This window comes from Chaetodon trifascialis, chromosome 12 (assembly GCF_039877785.1).
Source record: "Chaetodon trifascialis isolate fChaTrf1 chromosome 12, fChaTrf1.hap1, whole genome shotgun sequence".
Lineage (NCBI taxonomy): Eukaryota > Metazoa > Chordata > Actinopteri > Chaetodontiformes > Chaetodontidae > Chaetodon > Chaetodon trifascialis.
The window spans coordinates 20,857,950-20,882,835 of NC_092067.1; the positions used below are offsets into that span (position 1 = coordinate 20,857,950).

The 24,886-nt window shown below is 42.3% G+C and overlaps 1 protein-coding gene across 1 annotated transcript; it reads left to right on the forward strand.

The window, feature by feature from the left end:
- Nucleotides 1–24,886, forward strand: wnt10a (wingless-type MMTV integration site family, member 10a). Its single transcript, XM_070975537.1, has 4 exons — nucleotides 1–62; nucleotides 1,798–2,063; nucleotides 7,674–8,047; nucleotides 22,567–24,886. Exons 1-4 carry the CDS (start codon nucleotides 1–3, stop codon nucleotides 23,119–23,121), a joined length of 1,257 nt encoding a protein of 418 aa, XP_070831638.1. The 3' UTR covers nucleotides 23,122–24,886.

Below are 24,886 nucleotides of genomic sequence, written 5' to 3' on the forward strand. Positions count from 1 at the left end.
ATGGAACACTCGGTCCTCAGAATAACATGCGTCTTGGTGGTTATCTGTCTCTTGGATAAAAGGTGAGTTGAGTTTAATGAGTAATGTTTGAATTCAGGCTAAGAAACGTTCATGTCTGTGTTGGTTTGACAGAGTTTAAGAGCATCTCTGCTTCGTCATTATGTAAAACTGTGCTTTAAATCTATTTACACCATAGCCTGAATTATTAGTTATCAAGGGGATACTGTGAATTGAATAATTATTTACTTTAACAACATAAAACTCAGCTTTCTGTCATGCAATCAGAAGTTGAATAACCCTGAATATGTGCTTAAACATACAAAAACATAAAATAAAGACACTAAAGAATGAAACATTAGCCCATGTTTTTACAACATTACTAAGCTCTATTGCCTGCTATCTGCTTCCCATGCATTCCCAAACAATGTTGCCAATCAATAAAAAGTTGCCCTTTGGAGAGAGAGTTGTTGAAACAGGTCTACTCTCAAAGCAGGAAACACAACAGGTAGCAACAGAAGCCTTACAGTTCAACATGCAATGCCACCGGGGCACCCCATGCAGGAGAACAACATTTGGCAAGTAGCATTTTTGGTTTGAAGTGCAAAGCTGCCGGTCGCTTTTTCACAAAAAGCCTTTGATGAAGAGGTTTGCAGAAGAGGAACGTGCTGAAGTTACACACAGCTAATGAAAGACATTGTATGCAAAGTTTCTGCAGCGGCATGAGAGTGTGTGTGTTACTGTGCACTCCTCCCTACACCTGGTATTTGTGTGTGCTTGTCGGGGTGTGCTTGAGCATGTGTGTAAACTGATGTGCGTGTGTGTGTGTGTGGGTTCCCACAGCCATACATGCTCCTGACTTGTGTGTCTCATTCATACAAACACAGAGACACACAGCCTGTGTTTTACTTGTAATGATAATGAAAAGAAAAAGCTGGGGCACCTTTCAGCGCTCAAGCCATCATCAGCGCAGCCTGTGTTTTCCTTGTTATTGCTCTTACCGTTTCTCTGTGAAGTAGAAAAGAGCTTTGACCGCTGTCAGCTGAATTACTGCTGTTCACATGATTGATCTGCTACACAAGCAGCAGACAGTCGAGTACAGAGACACACCTAACAGCTAACAAGTCGCTGAATTTACCTGCCAACTGATTTCCTGAGGTGGTTTGATAGTATGGGGGCGGGAAGTTGCTTTTCTCTTGCTGTATATCTAAAACTGTTACTAGAACTGTGGGATTCATGCCAAAAAAGTAGGTACTGCTCCCTTTTCCCCCAATTCAAGTCACCTGTTCCACTGTTTAAACTATCACCTTGCACAGTTAAGTCAACATCAAAGGAAGATCAAGAGGAAAAACTTGAATTAAGCTTAAAATAATTTAAATGCATGCACAGTTTGTTACAGGATTTGGTGCGTGCATTAAAATCAGTATGTACCCACATACCTCTAGAATCACCCACTGGACCCTTTCTTTTCATTCTGTCAGTAGCCACTACCTAAACATATCAGCAGTCTTAGCTCTCTTTTTATATTGCTGACAACTTTGCTTGATCATATAATGAAAAACAAATATGTGTGAGAATGCATTTCCCTATTAAACAGCTAGCACGTGGAGATGGTTTTGCAGGAATGGGATCCATCAAGTCATGGCGTCTGTTTGGTACTGTGGAAACTGGGTGTTGGTGAGACACCCAACAAATGCTGACAGAAATATTACATGTGACAAAAGTGAAACGAATGGAGACAAAAGGTTTATGACCTGTATGTCTGTCTTGTCAATAACCTGGCCTGTGTGCTCCATGCAGGGTAGACTCCAATGAAATTTTGGGCCTGAAGCTCCCCAACATCGACCCAATCCTGAATGCCAACACGGTGTGTCTGACTCTGCCTGGTTTGACGCGGCGCCAGCTGGAGGTGTGCATGCGTAACCCAGATGTGACGGCTTCAGCAATCCAGGGAATCCAGATTGCCATCCATGAGTGCCAGCACCAGTTCAGAGGGCACCGCTGGAACTGCTCCAGCCTGGAGACTAGGAACAAAATACCCTACGACAGCATAGTCTTTAAAAGAGGTCAGTTTTTATGGTCACAATACTCTACACTGCAGAAATGGGCCTACGGTAAAATTTCAATTGAATTCACATATGCCTTTGTTAACCATTTTGCATTTATTGCATTAAGAAATTGAGGTACAGTACTGGGGAAGCACATTTTTATAGATTTCAAATTTCAAATGCAACAAGCAAAAAGCCAATTACAAAAAACTTACAAGGCACCTTTAGGGCAATGAGGTGAAGGCTACAGAGGTAAGATGTCACCACAGGCTACTTGCTGAAGAAAACAATGGAGTACAGGCATGCAGTTCAAAAGTTTGGCCTTCAAACAAGCTGTGGTTTCATCCTCAAACACACTTTGATAGAATACCTTGAAAGGTTGGGCTTAGAAAGATTAGTTGCCACAAAGATATACGTCCTAAACAAGCAATATTGTTCTCCATACAGAGTCAAAAGACTATGAAAAGGGGTCATTTTCCCCCTCGATACAATTCTTGAGCGTTATCTTGCAGGAATGGAGCCCTCTAAATGGTTTGGCGATGTCTATTGTGACTAGCAGACTGGTATCTACTTTCTAACCACCTTCCTGTATCTTCTCAAAAGCCGGTACAAAAGAGCAGGTAACTTCAAAAGCAGTTAGTCACCTCAAGATTACCAAACCTCATGCAGATCAGCTTTCTCTGACGCTTTGTAGTGCTTGGAGCTTTGCGAGTCAGCCACAAAGGATGAAAGAGGATCTTTCGAGTTGGGAAGCCTTCAGATGGACTCATCCCAGGTTATTGACTGGAAAAGGCATCAATTTCTTAGTAGCCAGGGTTCCTGGGTGGATGAACAGCAGAGTGTGGTCGGTAGTTTGAGTCTTGAGTTGCTTACAATTGTTGCATCCAAATCTTTAGAAATGGCTGACAATCAAGGCTCTGAAATGCTGCTAGCTGAATGCACCCTGGCATAAAGTGCATCACACTGCTTGAATGGCGCCTCTTGCATTTCAAATTAAGTTTTGTAATGCATTGGCTTTGCTACAACAACATCTATCTGTTAATTTGAAGATCCCAAAGATCCCTAACTAATGCTATGTTTCTGATCTGGTTTTTCCTCAAAAGACTTTCTTTTATCTTGTTAATATCCATAAAATTACATCTACTCTGTTATTACGCAAATATCTCTAATTTCAAACATTTAACGAGTTCACAGGAGATGTCTCCTTTGCTGACAAGTCTGTTCTCAGTGTGTTTGTGCATGGGAGGCTTCAAGTTTCCACATCGCACCTTAAGATGAATGTTGGACCACGATTGGCTTCCAAACTGAAGCCAAACGAAAGTGAAAACAGCCTTCTCGCGTCAAACTCTGCACAGTGAAGCTCAAACATTCAATCGTAGGAGCAAGTTTTGAGTGGAGGGGGGTCTTTAACTTTCGAGTTTTTAGTGTATTGAAAAGTATGTTTTTAAAGAATCCTTTTAGACAGTGGCTCTGAATTGTTGATGGAATTCCCCATCATAAAAAAAATGAACTGATTAAATGCGACAGATCTTTCCTGGAGGGGTGTTGCCATAATTTATGTTCTCCTTAATCTGTGTGCAATACAATCATGAAAGTTCTCTAACTCTCATTGAGGACTTTATATCCAGTCGCTTCTGTGGTGACTTGAAAAAAAAAAAACTGTTAACTACACTATATGCTTACACATCTCTGGTCTTACTTTCACTCCTCACTGACTCATTGAAAGGCTGTTTGTCATTATTAGTAGAGGCAGTTGCTGGTTGTCTGGCATCCCTGGTTTGCCTCGGGTGCAGAAACTCCAAACCACCGACATAAACAACCTCTTTAAATCGGATGATTCATCTGTTACATGTTGATACGTTCCGCTCCGCAGAAGCTAAAAAATTGATACAAGTTAACGTGCTGTGGCCATTATTGCGTGCAGCTACTGCAAAAGGGCAGTGCTTTCATTGACAGAGATTTGCACACATGGATTAGATGGAATTGTGGAGATTAACGCAAGTTTACAATGTAACTGCCCATAGAAAAATAAACGACCTAGTCTCACACAAGGCTTATCGTGCACCAAACTGGTATTTTTTCTGTGTAATAAATATACTTTGACAAGTTTATCTATGTTTTTAAAAGCCTGAAAGCAGCACTCACGCTGAGACACGAGACCTTTCTAGTGAAAGTGATAGAAATGAAACACTTTCTGGGCATTGGAACTTCACCTGCTCAAATATTCTTGCAGAGCTCTCTCAAATGTTTTGAGTTGTGTAATAGGGGCTCTGCATCTCAGTGTTTGCTTTGGTGTCTAATTTTACTACATCGGATGCTGCTCGGATCCTCTCTGGCTCTGCCACGTATCTCTCTGCTGATGGATTCTGATAACTTTTATGGGCCCATGTTCATTCCCGTTTAGCTTGCATTAAAAAGTAGGCTAAAGAGGACGTCAGGCAAGACATGGATAGACAGAAATAGGAGAATCTCCCCTCTCTTTCTGACTTTCCTTCTCCCCCTCTCTCACTCTCTGTCACTGTGTCTGCGTCCTCCCTCGCTGGGCTGCTCCTAATGCTTTTACTTCCCTTGCCAGTGCAAGTGCTTGTGAATTTGCTCTCAGCACTTTCCCAACTCTCGGCGGCAAAAGCATAAACCTGTTTAGTCGGTTTCTGTAACACAAAGTGACAGTTTCCTTTGAATCTTTAATTCATTTTGTCACTTCCTCTGCCATCAGTTCAGCCGGGCGTGCCGCAGCCGGTGAATTATTTGTTAGATTGATTTGTTCCCAGTCTTCCGGGGGCCTGCGCCGCAGAGCCCGGCTCAGAGCAGGCCAAGAGCTAAAACAGGATTTCTACCTAGAAAGATGTGCCTAAGTGCCATCCCTCTTACTTCCCACCACCTTGTGTGGTCAAGGTGGGAGGATGAAGGGGGGGTGGGGAGACTGTGAGTCAGTGAGTCAAATTATATAGATTCAGACTATATCAGCACCAGTTGTGCGTTGTATGTTGTTATGTTACAGGGGTTGCTCATAGTGACGAACCCACAGAGAATTATCACCCGAAACTGCAGTTCCCCTCACTTTATTGGGCGCTTTAGAGTCTTTATGCTCATTGTTTGGATTTACGGCCGAACAGCTTTACTGTTCTGGTTCAGTCTCACTGATGTCGTGTTTCCAGATGAAGCTGTTTTCAGCAAATAAAGCTCTGAAAACCCACTGTGTGCTTCGTTTTGGTGGAGCATGAAGCTGTTAAAGAGCCACATATTTCCCTCAGGAGTTGGTGGAGACCAAAATGGAGCTAAATAGAGAATACTGGACTTGCTCAGGTGGATGCAAAGACAACTCTTTGCTAACAAGTCCATCATATCAACTTAAAAAGTGACAACATCCATTTCTTCACAGTTAGTTTCCAAACAGTTTGTTGATTGTGGCCAAAAAAGTCAGTTAATGCAGCTTTAAGGCAGACTGTGTGCAGATCGAGTGATGTTGCACTGGATAATATAATCGGCTTGTTGAACTGAGATCAGACTTTTTAAGTGAAAATCAACCAGCATCTGGTCGGCTCGCTGTTTCTTCTAAAGTCCAAGTTACAAGATGTTAAGCAGGGATTCAGCCCGAAAACAGGCCTTTGTTAAATAGCCCTGCTTTAAAACAACGCAGGGGGCTGCTTTGGAGGAGGCGGTTGTTGTTTAAGGTTAATCTGGTGCCTTGTGTTGCAGCAAAAGTTAAGCCTGGTTCAACTTCTTGCTGGATGATCCTGCATTGTTTTGCGTCCAGTGTCACATATACAAAAGCAGTGAAGTCCAGCATGTGTCGAACTTTACATCATACCTCACAAAAATAAAATAATATCAAGTTTACTTGAATATATAAATAAAGGAAGTAACATCAAACGGTGGTAAAAGGGGCAGTTCCAGTTAATAGCTTTTTATTTGACTCCAACAAGCAGCCTGAATCATTTCCCCTTCAAGCAGTGTGCTATAAACTCCTAAGTGGTTTCTTTTCATGTTTTCTTTACAAGTTTCCATTATAATCTTCACTGTTTTCTACACCAGTAAGAGACTGCCAGTGGGGCTGCGTTTATGGAACCTGAGGGCACCATGCTCACAGGCAATAAGCTGAGATCTAACAACAAACACTGTCGAGGCTACGAGTGCAAGTGCTGCTGTCGCACTTCATCCTTCAATATTCACGGATTCCACGATTGGATGTGAATTTTATTTTATTTTTTTTGCACAGAAATACATCAACACGGACAGAGCGAATGTGTATGTGTGTTTATATTGCCGGTGCGTGTGTGTAAGAGAAGAGCACTGTAACATTAGTCCCCTGAATTACAGATCAGTTGCGGTAGAGTTGTGCTCATTACATGTGCCGCATGCAAGTCAGACTTGCTGTCGAGGAGGAAGGGATGTGTTTAGCTGTAAAGGCAAAAGCAGTCACACGTCGTATAGAGAGATTACATGCGCAGTCATTTAACCACCTCCTCTACATGCAGTAGTCCGTCTGAGCCAATTTAAAGTGATTACAAGGCAAAAGCTGCGGTATGGCATAATCAGCCTCTCTAACCTAAAAACATCCACTTACTGTAACACACAGTTTGGTCCTAAACTTTCATTGCAAGATATGATATGAAAGAAACAGATAAAAGGATCAAACGCAAGCATTTGATGCCACTCAGCCAGCCAAAGAAGTAAGTCAGTGGTCAAATGCCAATCACCCCAGAATAGCAAAAGCAATGGCTACAGGCTGGATGGAAGAGCTCTTGAAAGGGTACAGTTGGAAGAATGTTTTAGCACAGTGCTGCAGCACAAATGCAGGATGTAGCACCGTGCACAGCCACACACACAACACGTGTTTATCAGCGGTAGGACAGACAGAAGGAGACACACATTGTTTAGCGTGTGAGTCCTGTGTGAGTCCTCTGATGGGAGTGGTGGGGGTCTGTTCGTGTTCAGCTGGCCCACAGAGACGAAGTACGCAAGTGTTTGGAACACTTAATTGCTTTTGTCCCAGATGTTTTCCCTGTTTATATGAGTCTTGGCACATGTGCATTTATAAGTGTGAATAACTCCTTATGCGTGTCTTTATCAAAACGCCGTACAGGAAGCTGTTTTATTACAACGTTACTGATCATGTGTGAAACAAAGCATGCAAACTAAGCATTATGTCGCTAACAGAGAGGTTAAAAGATTTCTTTGTCTGCTCATTTAGCTGTTATTAAACTGGTTTTTAAGGCATGGAAAATCACGACATCTTAAAGTTGTATCCAGCAGTTTTACAACGGCACTTTAATGAGGGGAATTAAATCATTTTGTTGCTATTTCTGATGCTATTTCAGTTAAAAATAGAAAATGCACCACAGCTGAAAAACACTTGAAAACAACACCTCAGTCATAGTAATCTGACTTTGGATTGTTATCTCGTAAGTGTCATCCTCCATCTACCTGGCAATCCTTTCATTTCACCTGACAGGTTAATGACACATGCACAACCGCAGCTTCTTCAAGGAAACACGGCGCATTGCCGAACATTGACACCATCCTCATGTCAGCTTTCATGTCATTTGATTGTCACACTTCTTACAACCTTCTTCTTCAACATTAGCTCATATAACAGCACCGCTATCCTGCCCTTTCGCCCTACAGGTTTCAGAGAGAGTGCCTTTGCGTATGCCATCGCAGCTGCAGGGGTGGTGCATGCAGTGGCTAACGCCTGCTCCATGGGCAAACTGAAGGCTTGCAGCTGTGATGAGAAGCGGCGCGGGGACGAGGAGGCCTTTCGCATCAAACTGCACCGTTTGCAATTGGAGGCCATCCACCGGGGGAAGGGTATGGTACACGGCGTCATGGAGCACTTCCCTGCCGATCTGCCGGGACCCCAGGACTCTTGGGAGTGGGGTGGCTGCAGCCCCGATGTGGAATTCGGCGAGAAGTTCTCAAGGGACTTCTTGGATGCCCGCGAAACCTACAAGGACATCCATGCTCGTATGAGGCTGCATAATAATAGAGTTGGGAGACAGGTGAGTCGTGGAGGGGATTGGAAGCGATATCAATGTTTGTATTTGTAATATTTTAGTCTTGCAACAGAAAGCATTGCAGCATCTGCTCTGAAATTTAACCAAAATGTATATATATCAAATATATTCAAAGGCCCAAATCCTACATTTTAATGCTTTTCTCTGTGATTTTTAGAGCTTCAGTTCACGATGCATTCAATTACTTTGGCAATTTGTGTCTTTTTCTTCAAAATTAATGGGCACACGCCCAATTTTACACATCAAGTTCAGTTTCACAAACACAGTTGTGTGATGTCCTCTCTGGCTCTAGGGTAGCTTTCAAAAATTTGGAAAAATAACCCTGATGATGTCATTAGGGCTGTTTCAGCTCTGGATTAGAGTTTACAATTTGTGTTGCAGAAAGCCAAGGAAAGGTGGGTCTACCCAACTGCATTATGGGAAATGCAGTATCAAGTGTTCGCCTATCTTGACCCATACATGGGACTAGGTCAGGCCTCTGCTGCTTCAGTTGTGACCATTCTTGTTAAAATCTGACTCTCATAACTTTTTGAAAGTGCAATAATAAGTCACTGAAATGTTCCTTTAAATTGAAAATCATTTAGTGTGAGAAGGTATCTTGAGCAAAAACAGTATCCTGTTATTACGACTTTATTTGTACATGTAAGTGCAGTTTAGCAGGTTAAATTAAGTTGACTCTGACCCTGCTGTGCTCTATGCATCAAGAAAGAAAAGCACTGTTCGACATCTTATCTCCATCTGCTATTAATGTAAATATTACACTATCTTGAACATAATTTATACAAGAAAACATATTACACAATGAAACAGGTGGAGAATGGGTGGGTCAAGTGCTACTGGGCCAACGATAACGCTAACACAGTCTGATTTTATTGGCTAGGTCAGCAGTGGCCCGTCATTGTTACACTGCTGTTCAATTCTGCTGGCAGAGACTGTGTGTGTGTGTGTGTGTGTGTGTGTGTGTGTGTGTGTGTGTGTGTGAGTGTGAGTGTGAGTGTGTGTGTGTGTGTGTGTGTGTGTGTGTGTGTGTGTGTGTGTGCTTAAAAGGGGTTTGCCTAAGCTGCACTCACAGTAATGGTTACTCCGCAGTTCATGTCTTGCGAAATAATAGTTTATTTTGTTTCGTTTATTACATTTATTTGTACAAAATATTAATCTCATACAAGGAGATGAGATGTACCGTACCAGATTTCTATCTGCTGTCCCTCGGCAGGTACACACAAACACAGGAAATCTGTTTTTTTAAAGCAATTTGAATCAAAATGGGGCTTTTCTTATGAAACCATGTATTTATTGCAACAATTCTGATGAAATGAGCCACAAATGGCATAAAGATATCTCATCACAGCCACAGCTGCATGCTGTCCAAACACACAGTAACTACGGCAGAGGTTCCATCTCAAACACTTTTTGTGGCAGAAGTTGTTTTTTCCTAAACAGGAATTATTTGAAAAACAACATTATTAATGGAGTAGATACAACGTGTGAGGCTGCTACACTGGTCGACACTGATGGTGTATTTTACCGTTGGTTAGCATTTTTGCAGAGCTCGGCTCTGTCGGCATCACTGGTCAGCTGCATTTTTTGTTTCCCCAGGACTTATAACATTTACAGATCAGTCAGTCTCTGTTTGACAGATTGGGGAAGTTGCCAGTTTGGACTAACTTTGGTCTGTTATGATGGCGGTCATCATGATGGTCTTAATACCAGGAAGCTTTATCTATAGTTTAACTTCTGAGCTTTCAAGCTCAGAAGCAGAATGTTCTTGTTTCTCATGTAGGCACACTGATATTTGATATCAAAATACCCATGATATAATAAACAACCATCATCAGCGTCATTGTTGTGGGTTAGGGTCAGCTATTCTTTTAAATCTAAATCTTACACTAATCTATTAATTGACCATTTGAAAAGATATATTAAATTAAAATCTCAGCATGATTCCTTTTTGGCTTTCTCACAGAGGTTTCTGCCCTGGGCAAAGATGTAAATGACAGTGATAAGCCTTGACGATATCCAGCACTGTGGGGGAACAGAGACAAGAAGCGACCGTAAATTGCTCATTGTTCCCTGTTTCCTCCTAAGTAATTTGGGCCTGTATCTTTCCATCAGTTTACTTCTGGTTTCCTTGATTATGCAGACAAAACACAAATGTGGAGCACGTCAGCCGACCTCAACAACAGCTGGCCTCCCTGCAGTAGCTGTAATGGTAGAAACAGTCACAGATGTAGAACTGGTGACATAAATTCCAATCAGTGCTGTGGACTTATAAACTTTGGGTGGGGGCTGATATGACATAAGTAGTAATGAGTTCATGAGTCAAGGAACAGGAATATTTTTTTCTTGTTGCTTGGCTGGAGTAACGTTGTGAAACTTGGTAACAGGCAGCTTCACACTGTCATACCTCTGGAGGCCTCGTGCTCTCCAATAATTGGAGTCTCGGATGGCAGCGGAGTGACTTGTACTCTGTCACACATCCAAAACACCCCAGGTTTGATCCGGTTTTGTCTTCCATTGTTAGTTTGCCCTTTTGCAGCTGTGCATCCTGTCAAAATGCCCGTGAGCAAGACACTGAAACGGTTCTTCTTATGAATAGGAGTGGAGGCTCTAATATGTAAAAAAAATGCAAAATAATGGTTTATACAAAGTAGCAACAGGAAGTGAAAAGTGCAAACATGTTAGGTTTAAAGGTGCTATATGTAAGAACTGGCCACCTGTCGAATTCATACTCTAAACAAATGGGGGCAGCGTATCGCCAGAAAATTGGGGTATCCACCCTTATTGTAAGAAACAAAGAAATACACAGTCCCTCCCATATCTCCCATAACCAGCTAGCTTTGTAAACTAGCGCTAAACAGCCAAAGTTAGCATTAACAGCGGGTTACTGACCAAGTTAGAAGAAACGTTGCTATCCCTTTACTCGCCGAGAGCTGTCTCCACCAGTGGTGGAAAGCAGTGTCAATGTTATCTCTTGTTTTGCTGCTATTTCTATCACTTATTTTCTTTGCTGCCAAATGTGGTTTCTTGCCGGGAGCAGATGGTTGGAATACGCCCTTGGGGCAGCGCTACTTCTTCATCCTCTCATGTTAAACTGAGTGCAGATTGGGTGCTACAGTGACTCACTATCGCCTCTTGAGCTACAAAGTGGTGTTGCGGCGCGGGACGGGCCGGGGCTAGCGGGTTAGCATGCTAACTTCAGTAGATATCTCTGGAACACAATACATAGACGTCTGACATCACATCAAACCTTTATTTCTTCACATTCTATTGCCAAGTTTAGTGGATTTTTAAATGTTTTAAACTAAAAATCTTAGATGTATCTGCTTTAATCAAGCAAAAATTACTGTTGAAATAATCACCAACTTTGACCAGCTGCTAATTCTACCCTAAGAAAATACAAACAACCTTTTCAATGGCATGCAGAGATGGTTATGTATCATTGTCACTGACTGCTGATTACACAATACACTTTTACTGAGATATGATGACTCATCCACCAATGAGCCTATTAGCTTTTTTAACTGCCACCCCTATTATGACATATCATAACCTCAATTACGTGTGACACATGATTATTACAGAGATCAGATTAGCAACAGTCTGTCAAAGAAAGACACCACTGCTCATGTTTTGAAATCAAGAATCAAGCCAGTGCTTCTGTTCTGGTTTTGACTCTGTCGCAGTATAATGGCTAAAAGTGTGCAATAAAAAATACCCGGTGGGACATGTTATGAATTTGATGGGCAAGAAAAGATTTAAGATAAAAACTGACAGAACAAGTTCATGGAAGTCTGCTATATGTGAGGCAAAATTTCAAAGGCACAGTGTCAGCTAAAGGCAAAGTTTAAAAAGTAAATGATGTTAACAAATGATACAGAAACAACCTTTAAACTTTGAGAAGAGCAACAGCAGCTCGAAGAAAACTTAACTCAGCTTTATTTTAATTCACAGTTTGATCTTTCCAGTAGGATATTCAGAAGGGCTAAATATTGGCTCTCAGATTCCTCACAATAAATTTTGTTTCCAGTTTGCCAGGCTGCACATTTCCAGCCAAGCACACTGAAGCATCAATCAAACAAGAGAAACTTTGACTCAAAGTCGTCAACATCAAAGAGATTATACCTCGTTTTTGGGAAAGCATCCATTTGCGACCAACGATGACTAAATGACACCCAGTGCTCTTGGCATTCACCTCTCGCATTTTCACACAAGCTTGATGACCCCTGGTGACCTTGGTAGGGTTCAAAGCTACTCACTTATCTGATATATCTGGCTATGCATCATTGTTGAAAAAATGAAAAGCAGGTATAAAATTAGGGTGAGCTTTCAATGCGAGACCAAACCATTGTTTACATAGAGATGCTTGGAGGTGTCTGGCTGACTTGTTCGAGCTCACCACAGGCTGGAGATCAGCGCTTGAACTGAGTGTAATGCACTGAGGCAGGAGAGGAAGAGGGGAGAGCGAGAGAAAGAGAGGGAGGAAGCACTGAACTTAGCATGAGTCACTGCGGAGCTGTTGTAGTCTGGAGCACCACGCACCTTGATGACTTCAAATGGCACAGAAAGCCGCAACAAAACCCCTTTAAGACCTTGAAATACACACACACACACAAGGCCCCTAGAATCAAACAGAAAACACTGACAGGTGGGGCCTCAAAAATAATGCCGACCCCTCCCGTATCTCTTTCCTCCCACCTACCACCACCTCACCTCCCTCCGCCCCGCTCCTCCCCCTGCCCCACTCCCCCCTTTCAGAGAAGTAGTCTTTAAGCAGAGGAATGTGGTGGTTTTTTAGCGGGGTGTGCATGTCGCCTCATGCCCACCCCAGGGTTCTCACGACGTCCCGTCTTGTTTTTAGCCCTAATTAGTGGCTGCTGGCAGTTTGGAAACAGATGTTTAAAACCCTGCAAAAGATTTTAGACTTCAAACACCGGGGCGGAAAGTAGAAAGAGATTCGCCCTTCCTTCCCTCCCCTCTTACCCCTCTCCTGCTGCCTCCTCCAGCGTCTCTCCAGCAGGCCTGATTACAGAAATAATACTGTATACAAGGAGGCGCAAGACATTAATGCAGGAGGGGAGGTTTATTTACATATGATGTCAGCATATCACTAACATCACATGTACGGAAAGTTCAAGCTTTACCTGCAGCTTATTTGCACTTGAAAAAAAAATTAGAGTAAATAAAACATTGAAAAATAGATTTAATACATTTTACATGGTTGGATATAAGCAAATTTTAAAACATGCACAAACACACTGCAGAGCATCTAACCTAATACATTTGGCTCTATTTCATGTGAAAGTTTCTGTACAAAAAGTTTTTATTTAACTGATTTAGAATTCTTAAATTTTTCTAAGAATTAAAACAGGTTGTTGGACTAGTGCATTAATTTTACTGTGAAGACGCACAAGTCAGCCCTTCATGGTGTTGTTGCAGTCAACCAACACACACTACTGTTCAGTAGTCAATAAGAGTGGTTTTAAAAGCCAGACTACATGTTTAAAGTGGCTGCTTATGACATGGAAACACTTCACCGGGGCAGTAAATTTCTTAGCCAAGTTTTTTCTTTTCTTTTTTTTTTTTCCCTGAGCGTTCTTCTCAATCGTTTACAGAGCACACCTCAAAACAAATGCTTGGCACGCTTGCCTGCGTTCATGTTGCAGAGCTTACAGCCATGCAGAGGTTCTGTTGAATCCTGTCTGTTCATTAGGCAGGTGGTGACAGTGCTGGCTATGCAACAGTTCTCCATGTTACTGGCAAGCGTCTTCTAGTAATTACAACGTACCATCAGGGCATGACTTAAGGGGAGTAAGGAGAGACAGTAGACCCCTTTTTCAGAAAGGAAAATATGCATTTCAATCTCCTGTTCAATACTGGGAACTGATTTTGAACATTTGAGACATTTGCCCTGAGTCTCTCCTCATCATTTTCAAGGCTTGTGTTCATGATGGCACTTGTGTCTTTGGTATTTTGTTGAGTCTTTGTGGTCTTCACAGTGCACAAAGGAGGTGCAGCAGGAAGTGCGCCAGTAATGATCCAACTGTTCAACACAGTGTGGTTTTAAAGCCAAAAGTAAGGACATCTTTATTATTTGTAATGTGATATGTTTCTGAGTGGATTGGGCCATGTGGGCAGAGTTACATGTTAGTGAAGATGCTGCAGCTGTGGAGATACAGAGCTTTTGGCCTCGATCCACACCTCTCTCACCTGTGTTGTTAGATCAGGAAAATGGAGAAAAATATATAAATTACAGCACAATAACGTTCTTTTAGAAATATAAACATATTTTTCGGCTGTTATCCAAACACACACGTCCTCCTACGATGTTGTTCTGCTAACAGTCCTGTCTGTCAGACCATGTCAGGTGCATTCAATGCAGCTGTGTTCCGTGCAATCTTTGCAGCTGAAGCAATTTTGCTCATGCACAATTTTACTTTGACATATTTGTTGATAATCAACAAATGACTAAAATAGCAGCAATAGAAATGTGAGTATATGCTGTGATGTAGAGTCTAAGGCTAAATCCTCTATGGCCAGTGACTCTCTGATATGATGGACTGGCTTATGAGTGCCCAGCCGCCATAGCCAAACATCAAGGGAAAGTGAAGCTTTGTGAGGCTCTTTACCAAATTACTGACTGCTTTCACACAAAGACCAAAGATACCACTCACGTCTAATGCCAGCCCCCACTGCACCAAGTGATAATGTATTGCAATGTCCTGAGTGATTCAGAGTTGAGTGATTCAGAAGTGAAATAACCTCACCTGAACTGAGCTGACATGTCACAAACTGGAAAACTGTACATGCTTGCAGGGATGATGTTTTCAGGCAATAGAAGGCCTATTTTGTGTGTGCGTGTTAAGGCACAACATTGCTTCACCAGAGCACCGAACCTACTGTAAAAGTGATTTAAACCATAATGAGTTTAGAGCAGCAGCCCCCCTCTAGCTTGATCCAAACCACCAATAGTGGGACTCCTAGGATCCTTTTATGGCTAATTTAACCCTTGAGCGATGATAAACAGCTCTGGAGAGCCCATTCACGTTAATTCATTGACTCAGAACCCACACGAAAAGCAAAGTGTGTTTGATCAAAAATAGCAGCATTAGTGCAGGGTTAGTCCTGCGCTCCTCAGAGGCCATTTCATATCATCAGTGGTGTGCAGAGCGTTCCACAGTCCTGACAGTGCAGATGCAGAGCATTTGATCTGACCCACCGCATACTGTACGCGCACCAGCACATGCACACACACATGCATGTGCGCCTGCACGCACGTAGACTCAAAGCCACACGGTCCTCTTTCTCTCACACGTACACGTACATATACGCAGAGGCGAATGTTTTGTAGTAAAAGCTCAGCAGGTGGAAGTACTTATGCTGGTAATAACATTTTACTGGAGTCTCGAAATGAGAGCTGTGGACATTGTGTGCAATTAACAGTGAGTAAACACACACACAAACAGACACTGGTCTAATGTAGCTCGCACTGCATAGTGAAGTTATGCATTTGCTCAGTAATCGCGCGTCAATGTGTTTGCATGCGTGCGCGTACTGTGCGCGTAATGTATTTGTCTGCGTACGCTTAACTGTTCTTTTGAAGCAAGGCGTTTGATTTGTTTAAAGTGATGTCTGGGCTTAATGTGCTGCTGTGGGATTTGTTTGTGTGCTTTGATATCGCCTTGGCTTTCTGCTTGGCTTTAAAGGTCCTTTAGTAGATTTTCTTTGAACTGACAAAGTCAAGGCAGCATGCAGACTAGTCTGCTGTTGATCATCAAGAAGGGTCGCCTGTGGGACACATAGACATTAGATCAGGATTTTCCCAAAAGCGGTTAGTGGTGATGACACAGGGATTGGCCAATGATTCAATTCAATGCGCCCCAAAAAACATGGGGTAATAAATTATACATGTACTGGTACAACGTACCTCCACACAGTGAACATTTTCACTGTATTACACACTATAAATCTCGTACTACAAAAGACGCCGATTGTTAATCTGGATTACCACTGACACCACAATGAAAGCATTTTACACTAAATACATTATTACAGACTTCTCATCCTGCTTGTGTGCATCTACAGAATATAAGATTATACAAGAGTGAGACCGCACGTTTGAGCAGCATGAGGAGCACAATGTTCTGCATACTATTGCTACTGTGGGAATCCTCGTTAATGTAATTACAAGCACAGACAGCTATTGGCTTGTGTTATTCATGTTACCTGTTATTCACCGGCTGTTGCTTCCCTCCATCAGAGATTGATAGCGCAGGACTTTCCCTCCACAAAAAAGCTCTGCTGTACTGTAAGTCATCACCAAATCCGTTATTACCACTGTGACTCAGTATTGACTCAGTCGAATCTTCTAGTTCTAGTCAGCGTGAAAAAATCAGGTGTAACATCAGGCTAAAAGAAGAGTGGCAACACTTCACCTTTGGCATACTGCGGTCATTGATCACAGTTTTCATTACGATGACAGGGCTGCAACAAGCACTTGCATGCTGTGAATCAAAAACTCATTAAGTTTATGTGTTCGAGACAATCATCATTATGATCAGTGACTACTGCGCGAAGGAATGTGTTAAACACGTGTGCGCAAAATTAGATTGATGCATACTTTTTCATTCGTAGACAAAAAAAAGGGAAAAAGTATTGAAAGACTAAAGTAACTACCTGCTCTGCCTGCTGTTTGCTCTCTGGTGAAGGCAAAATTCTCTTTAATGACCCACTTTCAGCATGACATTATGGTAACAGGGCCAGACTCTGTTAGCTCTGATCTTTAGTTTACTCCGTCCACTTCATTGCACAGTAGTCTGCTCTGCTGCACTCCAGCATGCTGTACTTTTCCTCAGTCTACTGTATTATGTAGCCTGCAGTCCTAATCTGCCACCAACATGTTGTATTTGATCTCTGTCTGGGGTTGTTTTATAGACGCCTCTGTCTTACGCTCTGCACCAATTAAAACTCGCCAGATGTTTGTTTCTAACTGCGGTCCACCATTGACTTTGAAGCAATTACATCTCTCAAGTGTATGTGCAATGGAAGCACTTGAATAGCATATAGAGTATTAGCAAGTTTCCATCTTTTTATCCAGTTTCACACATAGCGTTCAGATCACTAACCTAAACTGGATCACTGTTTCATCTAGAAAGCAGCAGCTCTTCTCCTCGTTTAACCTACTTTACTCTTCTCAAAGTCAGACTTCAAGCCACAGCCGAGTCTCTGGACACATTATCATGCACCACCGAAGCTGACAGTCAGTGTGTTATGCAAAGTGTTCTTTTCAAGCAAGCTTTTTATAGCTTGCATGAAGTGCCTCGACTTGTGTGAGACGTACAGTATTTGTATATTTCCCTGCTCACATTGCCAAGACAATCACAGCTGATGCAGGTTAGATAGGGCTGCTGATTCGGATCTAATCTGCATGGCTAATAGCAGCAGGACATGATGAATGAGCCTAGATAGAGTTTCGGCGGGATGGACGGGAGGCTTGTGCTAACACCCACACACACCATCACGGACACACAAACAGCCTTTGTGTATCAAGCAGTGTCGGGACAGCAAAGAGATAATCCAAAGATCATCTCTGCCTCATGTCACCCTCTTTTCCTCCCTGCTTTCCTCTCCCCTCCCCTCCCCTCCGCATATACTGTACCCACCCCTGCAGCTCCACCACCCCAGCCCCTCCTCCGTCGGGCCCCGCATGTCCTCAGGGCTAATTCTCAAGATCTACAATAAGGCAGCAATAAATCACCACACCAGTTTTCTGCATTTCTTTCCTCAGTAGTCACGTTAGATATCGTAAACACAGAGAAAGAGACGGGCAGGCAACATTTTTCGGTGTTGTCTTTCTCTCTCCTGTCTTTGTTACATGCAGCCGTAGCCGCAGGTACAGATGAGAAGGAACAGGAAGAAACCAGAAAATCCCAACCTTTCATCTGATCGTCAACTAATCAGTCTGGATCTTACTGGAAAAGTCAAAAAGTCAAAAAGAGTAATTGGAAGTCCATTATGTTAGATCAGAGAAGACAAAAGGAGTATTTTTTCACTTAAGATTTTCACTTTAAAAACATATAATCTAATCTAAATTTTAAAATGTTTCCACAAAATTAAGTTAAACCAGGCGCCCATTTATGAATGTTTTTCTTTTTCTCCTCTTGTACAAAATGTCCTCAGGAGTGTTTCCCCCAGCTCTTTTGTCACATGGATCAGCTCTTCAACATGTCATAGACCTTCTGACAGACCACTTCTAAGAGCAGACAGATCCTCTATTTCCTATCGCCCATTAAGGGTTTGGATTTTCTCTGTTTGCCTTTCAACTACACGTCAAAAAAATATTTGACATTTCCCTCACACACAAAGTACTCCTCACCCGGAGTGATGCTCTTTTGTTGAGGTTTTAGGAACCTGTAAATGCCTTTCAAGCTCTGCCCAGTCAGAGCGAAGGGTGTGCAGCATGCCTCGTGTGTTTAGTAGATAAATCCACCCTGACACTGAGCTCACAGATGGTATTCCTCTGGTGATGAATAGGCACATATGTTAATTTTCAAACGATGTGGTATTGCTCTTTAAATCTAAGAAGCTGTTGCAGGCATTGCCATTGGTTAACAAGATGGACATTAACTGGGTAGCTACAAGTTGTAAACCTAACTGGCTGTGTCAGACAGAATAAATCAAACCTCCAGGATGCAGCATTATACGTTCATAGTGGCACATTACTGTTGCTACGCTCGTCAAATTTTCTAGCACACCACCCATACAGTTTACAATTATTATGGTGGACAATTTACCACTTAAACTCTTTGAAACAATGGGTCCCTGTTTCAGGTAAAAATACACAAAAGCTCACTTCTCAGTTTTAGTGAGCGACTATCAGTTTTGCTAGCTGAAATGCTTTAGCTAACTTTAGCTGTCTCGCTAATTAAGTTAATGTTAGGTCTATGAGTTGACTGAATGGGACAACGTGGAGACTGTGAGATGGGCTGGATTTCATTTTAACATGAAGCTGTTTAGCTTACATGGCTGTTTGTATAACAGTACTGTATGTTCGACTTTTAAGAGAAAAGTCTTTGGCGTCTAACTGAAGTCCTGCACTTTCTACGGCCGCCATCCATCGCCACCACCTCCAAGAGACTCCAACATGATACACAACTGCAGTTCACTCAAATGCCATATGGGCAGCGATTACGTTTGTACATTTGTCAACACAATGTAATTATGAATGCAAATTAGTCATACGTAAACAATTTCAGGGTTGATTATACAGTAGATATGCTAATTGTGAAAAGCGTTTTTGTAACTTAGACTGTTACTTTATTGATCTCAATTTGGGAAATTATATGTCGCCCCAAAAAATGTGTTGAATGATGTGCTCCTTGGCCTTGGAAGTAACAAAACATACGTAAGTAAGATAGTGAGCCGGACACGCTAACAGTTGAATTGGATGTTACAGCGGATAAACAAGCGGCTGAATCCATTCCTAACGCTTTCACTTGTGTTTTGGGTTTCGGAAAGGCTTAACACAAAATCATCTTCTGAACTCTTAAAATGCAGATTCGCTCTTACTACAGTCCTGTGCACACTGCCTCTGCGTTTGTGGAAAAATCCAAAGCTTAACAGTTATGGTTGCTCAGCTCTGATTGGACAATCGCTGCTCGGGGGAGGAGTTTTCTGCGGTCAATTGCATTTTGCTGCATTCTGAACATTAGGTATGGAAGCCAGACATGCTGCACTAGTGGAAAGCGATGGTTTTGTAGGCATGACAGTTTTGGTGAGATCATCTCCATATGCTGTCCCTGCCTCAGGAAAATCTTATGTAAACTTCTCTGATACATAAAAAAAGCTTGAGACTTGCTGCTGTGGTTCATAATCTCCCCGAAAAAGATTGGCTTTTTATTTTTTCCCTGTATAAATATGACTAAATGTCATTAGAAATAACACATTTCAACTGCGTTTGCAGTTGTTTTACTGTCCTTTGAAGCCCCTTTCCTGCTGTGAATGTACCCTCAAACAGTAGCAATGTGGATGCAATTATGACTCCTAGGGCCAGTTTGTCTCTTTAAGGTTTAAGTGGGTTGGAGAGTTTTATGATTACAGACTTTGCTGTGTGTTTAAGGCCAGCACGTTTGTGATTCTGGGGTTGCCTCTGCCTCTATGTAAAAACTGAACCAAACACTGCAATCTGAACTCAGTGCAAGTGCTGTTTGAGCTATTATAATGTTGTTTACTATAAAGTCTTACAGCCTCTAACGTCTCCTCACCGCTGATCACAGCTTCTTTCAACTTTGTTTTCAACTCTCTCAACAACAGTGGAACCATGTTTATCCAAAATGCATACTTCTCAGTCACTTTCTGTTATCCTGACACACATTATGAGCAAAACATGCAATGACGCAAGGGCTGGAAGTAATTTGCATTATTTTACATGATTGTCAGAATACAGAAGATTAACTTAAAGCTGCAGCATCATTGCTCTGAACATTACATAAGTTCTTAATTAGTGGCAGATTTTAATAAACATATTTTACTATCACATAAGAATATTAATGGTAAAGATGGAATTGTCTGAATAAGTAAGAAACTAATATTTACATAATCTAACCCGAACTTACATCACCTTTTCATATGACCAAAACAGTATTATTCACTGCTGTGTTATAACCGTCTCTCCTCCGCAGGTTTTGCAACAGTCACGTGACGTTTATGTTTGATTTTGTTGCTTTTTTTAGACTGTGACTGATCACTATTAACTTTGGCTCGGTGGTGTTTTCTTTTGCTGCTCTTTTTCTCTTCTTCATTCCAAACAGATGAGTCAAGTAGCTCCATTTGTCACTATTCCTCATGCACCTCTCTGCTCATTCATGCTCCAGAACAAGGAAACATTTTTTTTTCCCTTCTTTACTCACTTCAAGGTTTGCTCACTGGGGAAATCCACTGTGCTGCATGAAATGGAGACTCAGAGCATGCAAACCAAATCATTTGCTGTAGTCAATCACTGGTTCTTTCTCCTTTGAGAAATGTGTGATCAAAACAGGAAGTCAAGTATCTGATTTCTGGCATCGGTTCAAATTGACCTTGACTTTGGAGAAGTGGATAACTCGATTGTTTCAGTCAATAGTTATGCAATAGATCTTTCCCATCTCTATTTTGCCTCTCACATCTGTTCCTGCTCTTTGAAAAAATGGAGGGGGTCTGAATGAATCTATGTAATTTAATAAAATAAAATAATCCATGAAGTTTGATGTCATTAAGCAAAGCAGGAAGAGGTTTACAGGATCAAACACACACACAACCATAGGCACATATAGGCATTAAACACAAGCATGAACATATAGTGGACACGCATACACACACAAACAAACACACATACCGTGTTTCAAATAAATCCTGCACTCATCTCTTCAAGTTTGGCAAACCTGTAGTTTGCCATTTCGGCCTCATTCTGCGAGGATGACACAGTGAGTGAGTGACAGACATGGCGTGGCATGGTGTGTGGCTGTTCTACGGAGATTAGCATTATTGCTAGCACATGTGTGGAATGTGTTTAATTGTGCAAGTGTCCAGCATGTGTGTGTACGTGTGTGCGTGTTGATAGGGGCGGCAACAGCAACAGCATCTGTCAGTACTCTGGGTGGCCTGGTCTTCCTTTTGGTAATTGGATCTTAAAGTTTAGCACAGGTGATGATTGATAAACACATGCACACGCACAAGCGTAAATACATGCACACATGCAGACGTGTAGGAAATATGACTGGGATGAACAGGGTTTATGCCATGTGGAGTGTACCTGTGTGTGTGTGTGTGTGTGTGTGTGTGTGTGTGTGTGTGTGTGTGTGTGTGTGTGTGTGTGTGTGTGTGTGTGTGTGTGTGTGTGTGTGTGTGTGTGAAGCACGAGAAGCAAGACCTGAGAAGGTCTTGCAGTGCTGATGACCTTAAAGACCCTTTATAAGATTTAAATTGCAGTACTTTGCTATGTCAGGGCCTGCAGTGAGATAGCACTGACTGCTGATACCCAAGTGGTTCCTTTGGCCGGCATTAAACCATTAAAGTGAAAATATGTAAATATTGCAATGCTCCGATTCTTAATGTGCCGCTACATGTGCGTCATGCTTGGAGTCATAACCTGATACCAGAAGATGAATAATGACACTGCTGTTTGGGTAATGCCTGCATCCATCTGTGTTATTTGATATCAGTGTGTTTGACAACAGGCTCAGACCACCTGGCTTTTTAAATGCGGGACCGATATTTCTTCAGGGCACTATGTGTCATTCGCTGCAGTGGAATGATGCCTTGCTTAGAAGAACAAATAAATACGAGTAAAGCCAGTATGAAATATGACATACAGGCTGCAACCTTCTGTAACTGTATATATTAGACTTCAAATGTACCCAGTGATCAAGAGAGTCATTAATCTTTCTCATTTTCTGCCCCTTCCCCTCCTCTCACTTCCTCACTCCATCCCACTCTCTCTTTTTGTCTGTCTACGTCTGTGTTTTTTGCAGGTGGTGCTCGACCACATGAGAAGGAAATGCAAGTGCCACGGGACGTCGGGGAGCTGCCAGCTGAAGACCTGCTGGCAGGTCACCCCGGAGTTCCGGGTGGTGGGCTCAATCCTCAAAGAGCGCTTCCACATCGCCACGCTTATCAAGGCTCACAACCGAAACACCGGACAGCTCGACCACTCCCACCACAACAACCACCACAACCACCACAACCACCATAACCACCACAACCACCACCACCACCACCATCATCAGAACAACCATCACCACCACCACACGCATCGGCGGCGGCCAAGCATCAACGAACTGGTGTACTTTGAAAAGTCGCCAGATTTCTGCGAGCGGGACCTGGGGTCGGACTCAGCGGGCACGCAGGGCCGGATCTGCAACAAGACCAGCCCTGGCATGGACAACTGTGAGAGTCTGTGCTGCGGGAGAGGCCACAACATCCTGCAGCAGACGCGGAGCGAACGCTGCAACTGCAAGTTTCACTGGTGCTGCTATGTGGTGTGCGAAGAGTGCAGGATAACAGAGTGGGTCAGTGTCTGCAAATGAAGAAACACACACTAAAAGACTGTACGCAATAAAGAAAACAAAGAAAAAGAGACTTTTTAAAATCAAGACTATTCATTTGAAAGGGGAATATGACTGTAATATACGTGCCCCATACCTTTTTGCGGTGGACTGCTGTTTTCCAGAAGAGCGAGGACAGTGTGAAGCAGTTGAGCAAGCAGAAAGACAGATGTGCATGTTGGTAAAGAGTGTGCACATGCAGCAGATGTCTAAAGCTGCCACAACTCAGAGATGTTTGCTGCTTTCCTCATGAGACAAAGAGGAAGTTGAGAATAAGCAGTAGATTGCATGCAGAAAGAAAATAATATTGCATTCATAGCACCAGCAATATATAAGGTGGAAAGGCTGTTGTCTGCGTCCCATGAGACTTAAGAAAATGGGGGGAAGACATCTGATATGTTTTTCAAACAGGCCGTGCATTATACAGTAGTAGCTCCGTCACGTATACAATGACTTACAGCATAACCACAGTCATGTTACACAGTATTTGCCATGTCTCAGATCTACTACATACAGGAACAAATATAGATCTTTTCACACATCAGGATTCACAATTCACAGGGTTTGACACGGCACAGCACACCTGGAGCACTTAAGGATTTAGTGCCTTGTTCAAGGGCAGTTCAGAAGTTTCAGTGTTTATAGCAACTATCATGTTACACCTAAAAATACATCAGAGGATTGTCTGGCTGAGCTGGAGATGTAGCAGTCAATAAGCAACATGTCTGACCCTGATAACAGTGGTACACCCCTCAATAAATACGTTCACACATTTTGGTTAAAAAATAAAGGCCGAGAGGGGCCCAAAATCCCAAGACAGACTGGACTAAAGGGGTTGGCTTTTATATTAAATGATGTCCACCGCAAAGGAGGGTGTTACAGCAGTGATGACTCAGAGAGGCTGAAGTCGATCAAAAGACCGATCTGAAAGTCTGATTGTTGCTGTGGCTTCCTGAGATTGCAAGTGAAACGGTTTCCTTCCCTCTAAAAGATGGTGTTGAAATAAAATCCACACAAATCAGCTTCCAATAGAGTAAGAACGAGCACATGCCCCACACTGTAAGGTTAATTTTAGTGAATCCGTATGAAAATTACTCTTTGAATACTATTCTGACAAGAGCTTGTACAGCTGAATATTACGGCTTTCCTTAAACACAGCACAGATACATCGTCCAGCGTTGCGTCGTCCAGAATGTTCCATGTTGTGTCTGCGTTGTGTGTGGTATGTAATGCAAGAGGACTGTCAGTGCAGTGCACAGTAGACCTTAACTTAAGTACAACTTTCATCTTCGACATGACCTGAACAGCATTGTAAATAAAGCTGAACGACGCTGCACAAATACCATCAATAAATTTCAAGTGCCTCAGGAAACTGAGTGCACATGAACAGGCTCCAGTTCCTCACACTATAAACATCCCAAGCTGTCATCAATCCTCCTGTTTTGTGGTGCAATGTACTGTGTGCGACACTGTGAGCTTCTCGTGATTTATCCACACTCACCTTCACACTTCTTCAATGTGTGCGGATAGGGATTATCTGATGTCAGCTTCAAAGGATAAAAATAACAAAGCTGATATAGGTTTTTGCCTGTGTGCATACGGAAGATCATATTTGGTCTCAAGAAACTTGTATGAGTGAGGCTCCTTATCAGACAGTGTAATTTATTTCAAGCAAATGTTTCTATGTTGAAAGCAGAGGGGAGAAAAAATCTGGAATTTTGCTTCCAGTTCAACAGATTATTTTGAT